This window comes from Rhynchophorus ferrugineus, unplaced genomic scaffold (genome assembly GCF_030347505.1).
Source record: "Rhynchophorus ferrugineus isolate W39M unplaced genomic scaffold, kcgeb_rfMv2 rfM11, whole genome shotgun sequence".
NCBI lineage: Eukaryota > Metazoa > Arthropoda > Insecta > Coleoptera > Curculionidae > Rhynchophorus > Rhynchophorus ferrugineus.
The window spans coordinates 8,607,850-8,622,255 of NW_027472590.1; the positions used below are offsets into that span (position 1 = coordinate 8,607,850).

At 31.7% G+C, this 14,406-nt stretch overlaps 1 protein-coding gene across 1 annotated transcript in view; it reads right to left on the bottom strand.

Annotated features, from left to right (window-relative positions):
* Positions 1–5,829: 5,829 nt before the first annotated feature.
* The window catches only part of LOC143205234 (uncharacterized), a 30,928-nt gene continuing 22,351 nt past the window's right edge, over positions 5,830–14,406 (bottom strand). The window contains exons 5-7 of the mRNA XM_076418403.1: positions 11,012–11,221; positions 8,079–8,285; positions 5,830–6,092 (exon numbers count right to left, since the gene is read on the bottom strand). Coding sequence (XP_076274518.1) covers positions 5,876–6,092; positions 8,079–8,285; positions 11,012–11,221 — 634 coding nt within the window. The 3' untranslated portion in view covers positions 5,830–5,875. The remainder of the gene's footprint in view (positions 6,093–8,078; positions 8,286–11,011; positions 11,222–14,406) is intronic.

A 14,406-nucleotide genomic window follows, 5' to 3' on the forward strand; every position in this document is an offset into this window, starting at 1 on the left:
TTCCTTACCATGTGGTTTTTCTGATTTCCTATATTGCTACTAATCTCAACCCAATATTTACAACATTGTGTGAATTGTTATTCCTCTTGTCATAGCAAAGTGTTGGATTTGAAGTGAAGCAACATGCGAAATAAAATAAACTTCAGAAGCATGGTTCATTGAGATCTTAATTCAGTTATATATGCAAATCTGGTCCAATTAAGATAATTCTAAGAGTTTTACTCAACTGCTGAAAACCAGACATAGAGTTCTAGACAAGAACAGATAAATCATGTCTCAACAAATATGAAGCATCAAGCAGACAGAGGCATACCATCAACAATATGACAGTGTCAGAGTTTTAAGGGCAATTCAGTCAACAACTAGATTAAAGAATCAAGTCATCTTATTACCAATTTAATTCAAAAACCCACTTCTTAACACTTCAATTACTTCCTTTAACAACTCAATATTTACAACACATACATATGAACTATTCTTTCTCTTGTAATAGTAAAGTGTTGATTTTGCCAAGCTAATTGTTGAATAAAATCTGGTTCAGAAGCTTCAGAATAACGATGCGAGCCTGCGCTGATTCATGACGAATTGAGCTCTTAATTCATTCATATAAGATTAAAAAGATTTCAATTGCAGCAGTCATGACAGTGTGAAATTTTGAATCATATTTTGCCTTTTTCTAAGTTTGACTGTCTCTTCTTTGAAACTTTCTCAACAAAAATCCATATAATAAATGATTACCTTTTCTCTAGTAAGCTGAGGCGAATCAGTTACTACAATACTTGTTATTCAAACTAATTATTTTCATTGTAATGTTTCCCATTTATTGGGCTGTTACTTAATTCCAACCCAACATATACAACAATTGTCTGTGAACTATTCTTCCTCTTGTTTTATTGACCTGTTTGTTTTGAAAACTATCAATATTGGAACAAGATCTTGATTAAATTTATATTAGTTGCTAGTTTTATTATTTAATTTTGTCATTAAGGAAGTTCTGAATTATGAACTTCTGAATATTAAATCTTATACTACTTAAGTTCATAAAGTACTTAAGAGATAAATTCCTCTGTAAGTGAAAGAAATCATGACATGTATCTAAGTAAATTGTTAAAATATTCCCCAACAATTTGACTCATAAATTCACAGTTTTGAGAATTTCTTTTAATAATATAATTTAATAATACTTTTTTTTAGTTAATACAGCGCATTCACTCTAATGAAGATGACTAGAAAAAATAACATTTTGTAGCAAACATTCTTTACATTACCTGTTGTTTAATTTTCTGATATATTGTAATGTCTTCATAACAAAATAATATAAATACTAATTCCAACCCAACATATACAACAGTTGTCTGTGAACTATTCTTCCTCTTGTTTTATTGAGCTGTTAGTTTTGAAGACCATCAATATTGAAACAAGATCTTGATTACATTTATATTAGTTGCTACTTTTATTATTCAATTTTGTCATTAAGGAAGTTCTGAATTATGAACTTCTGAATATTAAATCTTATAGTACTCAAGTTCATAAAGCACTTAAAAGAGAAATTCCTCTGTAAGTGAAAGAAATCATGACACCTATCTAAGTAAATTGTTAAAATATTCCGCAACTATTTGACTCATAAATCCATAGTTTTGAGAATTTCATTTATTTTTACTTTTCATCTGTTCGCCACAAGACCCTGGGTGAGTTTTTTAGTACAGAACTATTTAGAAAACCTGAACAGAGCTCACGCTTTTGGTTTGTACTGACAGGTTTGAATTCAGCTCTCCAATATTTTATAGCTGGCAACTAATTTTAAATATTACTTGTTTTAGTTAATACAGCACATTCACTCAAATGAAGATAACTAGAAAAAATAACATTTTGTAGGAAACATTCTTTACATTACCTGTTGTTTAATTTTATGATATATTGTAACGTCTTCATAACAAAATAATGTAAATACTAATTCCAACCCAACATATACAACAGTTGTCTGTGAACTATTCTTCGTTTTGTTTTATTGAGCTGTTAGTTTTGAAAATCATCAATATTGAAACAAGATCTTGATTAAATTTATATTAGTTGCTACTTTTATTATTCAATTTTGTCATTAAGGAAGTTCTGAATTATGAACTTCTGAATATTAAATCTTATAGTACTCAAGTTCATAAAGCACTTAAAAGAGAAATTCCTCTGTAAGTGAAAGAAATCATGACACCTATCTAAGTAAATTGTTAAAATATTCCGCAACTATTTGACTCATAAATCCATAGTTTTGAGAATTTCATTTATTTTTACTTTTCATCTGTTCGCCACAAGACCCTGGGTGAGTTTTTTAGTACAGAACTATTTAGAAAACCTGAACAGAGCTCACGCTTTTGGTTTGTACTGACAGGTTTGAATTCAGCTCTCCAATATTTTATAGCTGGCAACTAATTTTACATATTACTTGTTTTAGTTAATACAGCGCATTCACTCTAATGAAGATGACTAGAAAAAATAACATTTTGTAGCAAACATTCTTTACATTACCTGTTGTTTAATTTTCTGATATATTGTAACGTCTTCATAACAAAATAATGTAAATACTAATTCCAACCCAACATATACAACAGTTGTCTGTGAACTATTCTTCTTTTTGTTTTATTGGGCTGTTAGTTTTGAAAACCATCAATATTGAAACAAGATCTTAATTACATTTATATTAGTTGCTAGTTTTATTATTTAATTTTGTCATTAAGGAAGTTCTGAATTATGAACTTCTGAATATTAAATCTTATAGTACTTAAGTTCATAAAGTACTTAAGAGAGAAATTCCTGTGTGAGTGAAAGAAATCATGACACCTATCTAAGTAAATTGTTAAAATATTCCGCAACTATTTGACTCATAAATCCACAGTTTTGAGAATTTCATTTATTTTTACTTTTCATCTGTTCGCCACAAGGCCCTGGGTGAGTTTTTAGTACAGAACTATTTAAGAAACCTGAGCAGAGCTCACGCTTTTAGTTTGTATTGTCAGGTTTGAATTCAGCTCTCCAATATTTTATAGCCGGCAACTAATTTTACATATTACTTGTTTTAGTTAATACAGCACATTCACTCTAATGAAAATGACTAGAAAAAATAACATTTTGTATTAAACATTCTTTACATTACCTGTTGTTTAATTTTCTGATATATTGTAACGTCTTCATAACAAAATAATGTAAATACTAATTCCAACCCAACATATACAACAGTTGACTGTGAACTATTCTTCCTCTTGTTTTATTGAGCTGTTAGTTTTGAAAACCATCAATATTGAAACAAGATCTTGATTAAATTTATATTAGTTGCTACTTTTATTATTCAATTTTGTCTTTCAGGGAGTTCTGAATTATGAACTTCTGAATATTAAATCTTGTAGTACTTAAGTTCATAAAGTACTTAAGATAGAAATTCCTGTGTGAGTGAAAGAAATCATGACACCTATTTAAGTAAATTGTTAAAATATTCCGCAACTATTTGACTCATAAATCTACAGTTTTGAGAATTTCATTTATTTTTACTTTTCATCTGTTCGCCACAAGGCCCTGGGTGAGTTTTTTAGTACAGAACTATTTAGAAAACCTGAACAGAGCTCACGCTTTTGGTTTGTACTGACAGGTTTGAATTCAGCTCTCCAATATTTTATAGCTGGCAACTAATTTTACATATTACTTGTTTTAGTTAATACAGCGCATTCACTCTAATGAAGATGACTAGAAAAAATAATATTTTGTAGCAAACATTCTTTACATTACCTGTTGTTTAATTTTCTGATATATTGTAACGTCTTCATAACAAAATAATGTAAATACTAATTCCAACCCAACATATACAACAGTTGTCTGTGAACTATTCTTCTTTTTGTTTTATTGGGCTGTTAGTTTTGAAAACCATCAATATTGAAAGAAGATCTTAATTACATTTATATTAGTTGCTAGTTTTATTATTTAATTTTGTCATTAAGGAAGTTTTGAATTATGAACTTCTGAATATTATATCTTATAGTACTTAAGTTCATACAGTGCTTAAGAGAGAAATTCCTGTGTAAGTGAAAGAAATCATGACACCTATCTAAGTAAATTGTTAAAATATTCCGCAACTATTTGACTCATAAATCCACAGTTTTGAGAATTTCATTTATTTTTACTTTTCATCTGTTCGCCACAAGGCCCTGGGTGAGTTTTTAGTACAGAACTATTTAAGAAACCTGAGCAGAGCTCACGCTTTTAGTTTGTATTGTCAGGTTTGAATTCAGCTCTCCAATATTTTATAGCCGGCAACTAATTTTACATATTACTTGTTTTAGTTAATACAGCACATTCACTCTAATGAAAATGACTAGAAAAAATAACATTTTGTATTAAACATTCTTTACATTACCTGTTGTTTAATTTTCTGATATATTGTAACGTCTTCATAACAAAATAATGTAAATACTAATTCCAACCCAAGATATACAACAGTTGACTGTGAACTATTCTTCCTCTTGTTTTATTGAGCTGTTAGTTTTGAAAACCATCAATATTGAAACAAGATCTTGATTAAATTTATATTAGTTGCTACTTTTATTATTCAATTTTGTCTTTCAGGGAGTTCTGAATTATGAACTTCTGAATATTAAATCTTGTAGTACTTAAGTTCATAAAGTACTTAAGATAGAAATTCCTGTGTGAGTGAAAGAAATCATGACACCTATTTAAGTAAATTGTTAAAATATTCCGCAACTATTTGACTCATAAATCTACAGTTTTGAGAATTTCATTTATTTTTACTTTTCATCTGTTCGCCACAAGGCCCTGGGTGAGTTTTTCAGTACAAAACTATTTAGGAAACCTGAGCAAAGCTCACGCTTTTGGTTTGTACTGACAGGTTTGAATTCAGCTCTCCAATATTTTATAGCTGGCAACTAATTTTAAATATTACTTGTTTTAGTTAATACAGCACATTCACTCAAATGAAGATAACTAGAAAAAATAACATTTTGTAGGAAACATTCTTTACATTACCTGTTGTTTAATTTTATGATATATTGTAACGTCTTCATAACAAAATAATGTAAATACTAATTCCAACCCAACATATACAACAGTTGTCTGTGAACTATTCTTCGTTTTGTTTTATTGAGCTGTTAGTTTTGAAAATCATCAATATTGAAACAAGATCTTGATTAAATTTATATTAGTTGCTACTTTTATTATTCAATTTTGTCATTAAAGAAGTTCTGAATTATGAACTTCTGAATATGAAATATTATACTACTTAAGTTCATAAAGTACTTAAGAAAGAAATACCTGTGTGAGTGAAAGCAATCATGACACCTATCTAAGTAAATTGTTACAATATTCCGCAACTATTTGACTCATAAATCCACAGTTTTGAGAATTTCATTTATTTTTACTTCTCATCTGTTCGCCACAAGACCCTGGGTGAGTTTTTTAGTACAGAACTATTTAGGAAACCTGAGCAGAGCTTACGCTTTTGGTTTGTACTGACAGATTTGAATTCAGCTCTCCAATATTTTATAGCTGGCAACTAATTTTAAATATTACTTGTTTTAGTTAATACAGCACATTCATTCTAATGAAGATGACTAGAAAAAATAACATTTTGTAGTAAACATTCTTTACATTACCTGTTGTTTAATTTTCTGATATATTGTAACGTCTTCATAACAAAATAATGTAAATACTAACATTGTCCGGAACGATTCTCCTACTCCAAATAAAACTTTATACCGCTGCGTTCATTAATATAAATCGAACATCAAACAAGACGTCGGCGAAAAAATGACGAAAGATAAATAAACGGCTCGATATACGTGGAGGATTTATTTATAACCAATAAGTAACATTTCAATCTTTACGGGCCGTTGTTGTTGTTGTTCCCGGTTAGAAACCAGAAAATCCTGGTCGATCCCTGTTCCAGAAATAGGCTGACTAGCGTGAGGATACTGATTGAGAAGCACAGCACGGCGCAGGAGTTGAGCAGGGCGTACAGGTAGTCGTTCTCCGACCATTTGTTGGAGAGCTTGCAGAGCTTCGCGTTTATATCGCCGCCGAAGTACATCAGTTGCTGCCTGAAAATTGAAAGAAAAAAGCAACATGTAGTCGATATATTGAGTCTACTGGGTGTTTGTTATCAGAAAAATTACATATTTTGCTTTTAAACCGACATAATTCTACAAAGTATTCGGTTTTCATCATAGAATCATCAAAAAAATACTAAAGCAGACATTAAGATCAGAGCCATCAAAACAAACATCAAAAGAAACACCTAGACATGTTTATTGTTTGAAACAAGTGATAATCAGTGGGGGCGAGCTTTCTATCTCAAGTCAAGAAGGTCTTGTGGCTCATATTGCCAACCTAGGATACAGCAAATATCAACTGATATACAGGAGAAACTTTCCTGTGCTCTTTCAGCATCAATTTACTAGATTGCTTGATAGCAATTGTTTTGAATTAATGAGCATGTAAGATTCAAGTTTTTGAAAGTGTCTCATTTGGTGTAAACACTTAGGGAGAGCTGTTGGGATGATATCTAGATGAACCACAAGCTCAAGTCTTGTCTGCAGTTGTAAGTTGAGCTTACAATTCAAAAGTTTTTATGATTTCAATGTTGTCCAAGGTGTGTTTGTCATTAAGATCAATATTTTATAGGACAAGCAATAACATTATAAATTGATTCCTTTGCCTTATAAGCATTTTTTTTATTGATGAACGTACTGTTACTTAATTTGTCATCCTAAACTGTTATTTTGAGATAATAATATTTAATATTTTTATTTAAAATATTATTTTAAGCTGTAAATAGATCTGTAAAAAATTAAATTATACATCTAACAAAATAGGGACGTAAACCGGCCTATTCCAATATTAAAAACATCTCTGCATTTCAATAAAACGTAGAAAACAATATTTCGATGGGATAGGAAATACATTGCACCATCGTTGACCTTGAAAAATCATATGATTACTACAAAATAAACTTTGGGAAGCTCCGACCAAACTAAACATAAATGTTTATCATAAAAACCTTATATCAACAATATATTATATGTAAGAAAAAGAAAAACGACTATCAAGTCCACTGTTAATTGTAGATTATAAATATGCTGACAGAATATAGAGTATGTGATAGTTAATACTCAGAAGTTATAGATAAGCTTCAATTACTTTTTACTTTGTACTTTTCAGACTTTTGTTGTTATTTGTTCAACGTTTTCCTAGATTTTAAATAAAGAAAGTATGTAATTGTTCAACTGTTTCATAATCATGCCTTTCTAGGGTACCAACATATGTGAAGCACTGAAGTTTGATTAGTAAACAAGTAATAAAGGCTGGTTTTCGCCTTCTCTCTAGACAGACCCGAAAGAGCTACGGCGGAATTTTGCAAAAATCTTTAAATTGGGCAACGAACATATTCCTCAGATTTAGCTCTCTGTGACTATTCCTGTTTCGAAACCTGAATAAATCGCTGGTTAATAAAAGGCTTCAGTGGAATGAAGACATCATCATTGAAGAACAAACAAAAAAAGAAGAACATCAAAGAAGAAACAAACACCTATTTTGAGGATATTGAGAAAATTCATTATTTGATAGGAATAAAAAAGTCGCTGGACTAGGTGTATTAAGTTAAAAAAAATTGCGATATCTCTATAATCCCAATAACATTATCTATACCAAAGCTAATTCAGACAGTTTTCTGTTTTTATTAATATGTCTGCCTATGAATTACTAAATCTGTGGCGAAATCAAATTTCATGATGGCTATGGAGAGTGGACCGATCAAGCCTAAGAAATATATGAATTCAGGTCATATATGTTATAAAAATCGAGAACTAGCAATCTCTATGACCAAAACAGCCATCATTCAAATATGGCGGGATTTGGTGAAGAATGAAATATATTACACGATTTGATCTTCAGCAGGAACAACTTCAAAAGGACATGAACCAAGACTATTAATTCTAATATAACAAGCAGATACTTTCAAAGCATCACTTTAATAGTAATTGTAGAATACTTAGAACTACTGGACCATTTCTGAAGAAATATCTTACCTCAAAAACTTGCTGACACCCTTCAAAATGCTCTTGCACGTTAAAGAGTTTTTAACAGCAGTCAACTTGTTGGGATCCAGATCGAAATCGCTATCTTCTCGCAGAATGGCCGGCATCCTCGTACTGGCATCTGGAACATGGGTCGGCGGTTCCTTAACGGTCTCATCTCCAGACATCTCCTTAATCTTCTTCAATTCTAAACCTAAACTGAACAAAAACTGAATATAATTGAGAGAAAAAAACTTTTTTTAACAGCTGTGGTTATTAGGATTGTTCGAATCAAACACCACATCAATATACGAAAAACAATCGATATAACTGATGTATTAGAAAGTTGATGAAGCAGCAAACATGATAAATATCACGCTTTTGGTTTGTACTGACAGGTATGAATTCAGCTCTCCAACATTTTATAGCTGGCAACTAATTTTAAATATTACTTGTCTTAGTTAATACAGCACATTCATTCTAATGAAGATGACTAGAAAAAATAACATTTTGGAGTAAACATTCTTTACAATACCTGTTGTTTAATTTTCTGATATATTGTAATGTCTTCGTAACAAAAATCTTCATAACAAATGTAAATACTAATTCCAACCCAATATATACAACTGTTGTTTGTGAACTATTCTTCCTTTTGTTTTATTGAGCTGTTAGTTTTGAACACCATCAATATTGAAACAAGATCTTAATTACATTTATATTAGTGGCTAGTTTTATTATTCAATTTTGTCATTAAGGAAGTTCTGAATTATGAACTTCTGAATATTAAATCTTATAGCACTTAAGTTCATAAAGTACTTAAAAGAGAAATTCCTCTGTAAGTGAAAAAAGTCACGATATCTATCTAAGTAAATTGCTAAAATATTCCGCAACTATTTGACTCATAAATCCACAGTTTTGATAATTTTATTTATTTTCACTTTTCATCTGTTCGCCAAAAGACCCTGGGTGATTTTTTTAGTACAGAATTATTTAGGAAACCTGAGCAAAGCTCACGCTTTTGTACTGACAGGTTTGAATTCAGCTCTACAATATTTTATAGCTGGCAACTAATTTTAAATATTACTTTTTTTAGTTAATACAGCACATTCATTCTAATTAAGATGACTAGAAAAAACAACATTTTGTAGGAAACATTCTTTACATTACCTGTTGTTTAATTTTCTGATATATTGTAACGTCTTCATAACAAAAACTTCAAACTGATGTATTAGAAAGTTGATGAAGCAGCAAACATGATAAATATCAAAGGTAATATATTGACTCACTTCAGTTACTTGCTATCTGACAAGTATTAAATAAATAAAATGTGCAAAATCGATTGACACTAAGAAACGTCCAAGCTAAATAAATTATGGAGTTATATGAATAATCCTACTTGAACATTGCTGGTTTGTAAATGTGTATGAATACACTCTGAATATTGGACATTATACCGTGATGGATTGGATTCTTTAAAGGATGATGTTTCTTCGGTGAATCGGGCAAAGCCCTCAATAATGACACTTAGTTGATCTGTGATGAATTTGATCACAATAATTGACATTAACTAATATTAATTAACAGAAATTCCCCAAACATTGATATCCTTATGGTATTATTTTTGGATGATGGCTCATTTATCACAAAGTAAGTAGATTGAAAGATCGATCTAAAGTAAACAAGCAACTTCCTCAAGATGTGCAAACTCACTTCTCTGTCATATAGAAGAAATATATCAGGTACTTCCATGTATAATGATCATTTTTTCAGTATTACTCAAAATCATTTCATTTTCTACTACCTTTTGGTAACCTTGGCGATAATTTTGAAAACATAGCGATACATACAATCATCGGTCCATTTTCCCACTTGTTGAGCATTTCGAAATTGTATATCAGCCAAGCTATGCTGCGTCGATCTGAACAAATGGTAATCAGAAGACGCTATGCCTGACGACTTTGCCTGTATTACTCAATTTTAGTGATATTTTAAGCAAAAATACGTCATACAACTTGTTCAGTTAACATCGATAGGTATATGTAGTACCAGTTTTATTCAGTTTTAGCAACTTATAATACATTACACCTTGTGGATCCTACTATATAGACAACAAGCTTTGGCAGCATAACTTTTTGCCCTTAGGATTGTTGTAATAAATCCACTTTTCATAGCCGGTCATAAAACATCATCTATCGGAGCTATTGTTTTTTCTCTTCTATATTTCCTATTAAATGTAAACGCCTAAATACAGTTCATTCACCAACTACTATGCTGCCTGAAAGGTCTTTCAGTATATTGTATTTGGATTTTCGTCCAACAAGTCTTCAAAAAATCGTTGATTGTCGATGATGAAAATCGTTGTTTGATATCAAGATCGCCACTTTTATATTAGATTGGCAAATTGGCAATTTTGAACGTGTTTATACACTGAATAACTCAATAATACTAAATAGAAAACTGTTATGTTATATATAGACATATTAAAACCATTGAAATTAACAGTTAAACTGGTTTTTTTAACAGCTGTTATGATACTTCGGATTTTCCTAAAGACGTAAATGGGTATTATATAAATGTGAATTATCTACGTAATACGAAATCAATGATTCTTTACAAATGTATCTGGTAAAATCGGCTTTTGGATATAAAATTCCCAACAACCACCTCCAAATAGGATATAAATCAATGTATATATAGATCATGTTCAAAATAATTCAAATAAACAACATTTGAGTCCTGCTGCCATCACCAATAGCAACCTGTTCTACAACATCTGGGTATTGATGATGACCATGATCATTATCGCCCTTGAGTTAAGAAAGAATAAAAACATCTCCAACCAATTAACTGAAATTAAAAATGAAGAAGCTCCAGTACCTCATTGTATAGTACATGTATCATCACCAAGTATATTAGTCACACACTTTTCCTGTATAAAAACTTACTCTAAACGACTTGGACGATTGCTTTTCGGTAGTGATGCCCGAAAAGACAAATCCGATATTCTCCTGTTCAGTTTGGTGCTTTGGTCCTGCTGCGAGTTGACGGACTCCATGCTGGCTCGCCTTTTGCATACGACTCTTTTACTAGGTCCAGGTATACTCTTCTGGCTATTCACACTCTGCAGTTGTGGTATTGGTTCTTGTAGAACACGCCTAAAAATCAACAATGAACCCATTAACTAAAATGAAAGAATTTTGGGGACGGCTGAAAACTGGATATAGTAAAATTGTAATAAATTCAGTAGATATGCCAATATTGGAGTCAAAATAATTTTAAAAACTACCTGACAGATAGATGTTGTCATGTCTAAGCAATGAAATTTTAATTGTAACTAAAATAAATACTAAAAAATAATATTTAACGAGGGTTTATCTGAACTGGATCTCGATATTAAGCCTACCGACTGATTAGTGACCAACTTGGAGCCAATCCCAGTTTGTTTGTCAGCCTGGTTACTGGCGTGACTAGCGTACTTATTCCTTGTCGAATTTTCTACTGTTGCCTCTAAAGACATTTACAATTACAATCACAAACATAAATTAGAGTACGAGGACAGCCTGTGGCCTGAACCATTGCACCAATCAAGTCAGCAAACATCGTGTTTGTTTATAAATCCAACACATAATCCAGGGGCTTCATTTTTCCAATAGCAACGATTTGCTGTGAACTGTAATCGATCGATTACCGCGTCCTAGTTGAATATAGCACAATGGGGATTAAACGCAACATTTCTACCTTATTCATTTCGATTTCATCGATTCGGATCAATCGATCAAAGTTAATCTCTTTGGAGCAAGACAAGGCTGCGTATACATACAACAAAGTAAGCTGCTAACTTGGAAACGAAACATTGCGTCATTTAAGTGGTAAAGACGTAAAGTATTTGACTATTAATTTTAATTAGATCGACGTTGATCTCTGAATATGACGTCTGGATCGAAAACTTTTAAGTCTAATCGATTTAATTTTTTGGATTTTTTAAGAATTTAATTTATTGAATGTTATAAATGAAGCAGTTGCTTTGTATTAAGACAAGTTCCAAGTGTGATTTTGTTTAATTTTAACTGTTTCTTTTTCAATTCAAGCTGCATTTTGTTGAAGATTAATCTCGTACTTTATTGCCTAATTAGAAAGTTTACAAATTCTGGACGACTTTTGGACCCGAGCATTAGTTCTAGCTTTTGAGTTCGAACTGTTACGTTTGTGAATGTTATATACTCGATAAACGCAGAAAAATCATGGCAAAGACACTCAAAGATACGTATTTATAGTTCTTTAGTTTTTTTTGTAGTAAACACTGACAAGCTATGGGTACCGACATATTTTTTTATTAATTACATCTTACATTCGATATGCTTAGTACAATCTTCTGATTTCTTGCGTGTTGTCCAATAGCTGTATTGCTTCCACGGTGCTGTGATTTAGCAACCTTGTTTCGTGTTTTAGGACGAAATCTTGGATCACTTCGTGTATCCATTTGATTCCGAGATCATGGTGCAGCTCTTCGTTGGTTATGCAGCGATAAACAAGGGTAATTAATCGTAGAACTTTGTTTTGGGTGGGTCGGATTACTAATTGGTTTGATGTTTTAGTACAACCCCTTTTTTGCACCCCATAGGTACAAATAGGCTTTAGGACTGACTGATAAACCAATCTCTTTGAGTTTACATCAAGTTGAGAGTATCTTACGACTAAAAAGTACAGTTGCTTGGCTTTCCAGATTAACCTACCATCGAGATATATTCCGAGGTATTTTTCTGCTTGACGAATCGGACATCCGTCAATTGATATATTTAAATTTTTGTCAAATCGCTGCAACGCAAAATTAACACGGACAGATTTGGAGCTATTAAGCTGTACTTTTCTGTCTTTAGTCCATAAGTAGATCTTGTTGACCGCTATTTGTACTTGTTCTATAGCCTTAGACAGAGATGCATATATTGCCATTATAACTGTGTCGTCAGCAAATGTTCCAAGTATTGATTCTTTTATTGCTGAGATATCAGCAATGGGTAACGAAATGCGTGCAGAATAAAGCTGCAGAAGTGGTTATTTGGTGAAAATGTATGCTTTTCATTTTCTGTGTCAGAGTTATGGAGGGAACAAAAAATCACGTAGATGATTGCTATGTTTCCTTGATGAATGTCGTTGGTATAAATGCAAATAAATAACAAAGTATAAACAGCCTGACGTATCATCAGTGTCCAATCCAGTTCCACGTACGGACAGTGATCCATTGTGAATTTGTCCAGGTACAAATGCAATAAATGCCTTAAGAACTTCTTCTTCACCTCTTCATCATGTTGTTATGGAAGAAAAACAATTAATTTCTCAAAGTGATCTGATAAATTACTGACGCAAAATTCACAAAACGCCTGATGAAGCAGCAGCATGAGCATCGCTTCAAAGTGTTGTTCACAACTTTCTCGGTAACCAGAAATCACCGGATCACAAGACTGGGACTGGAATGTCTCTCAAAATACATTTTCTGCATTCACATCTTGATTTTTTTCCCATAAAACTTAGGTGACATGAGCGACGACCAAGAAGAGCGACTCGAAGCCACACGAAGATATAGAGAAAATCAAAAGATGATACCAAGGACTTTAAGACGAAAGCATGATGGTAAGATTAATGTTGGACCCTAATGCGTAAAATAGACTCCAGCAGAATAAACGACTATTGATTTCTACTTCTTAATTGAATAAAGAGCCGCTAATGGCCAAAAATAATAAAACAATGAATTATATTGAATGTTTCGAAAACTGGAGCGAATTTGTAAAAACGGGATGCTGATTTGGTTTCATCTTTTAACTAATTTTCAGCTATAGGCAACTTTTAGTTGCTCAAATCCAAAACATTTTATGTAAACTTGCGTTATTTTATGAACATTTAAATATTGTATGACTCAAACTGGGCCTTCTCATAAGCTTCCAATTCATTATTTTTCAACTCTTTCAGTTGGCCAAGACCTTCCTTTGTACGCTGTACCAAAAATTACAGTTTCTAATAGGGAGACATCAATACCCAAGCATTCAACCATAATAGATTTAAATATGAATATAAATATGAATATACACCTGGTAGTACCGGAAACTCATAATCGTAATAATCATAAAGAAAATTGAAAAGTGTACTTATTCAAAGTATTGGCCATTTGATTCTATACATCTTGCCTCATTTTTCAGGCTATTTATAGATGCTATTGCCCATTTATTGCATATTTATAGAGAGCATGCACAGTTTAAACACAAAATGCGTCCAAATGGGACGATGGCAAAATGACATTGAAGGTAAATGTGAAAGTTATTTTAAGTACCATCAATTAAAAACCTAA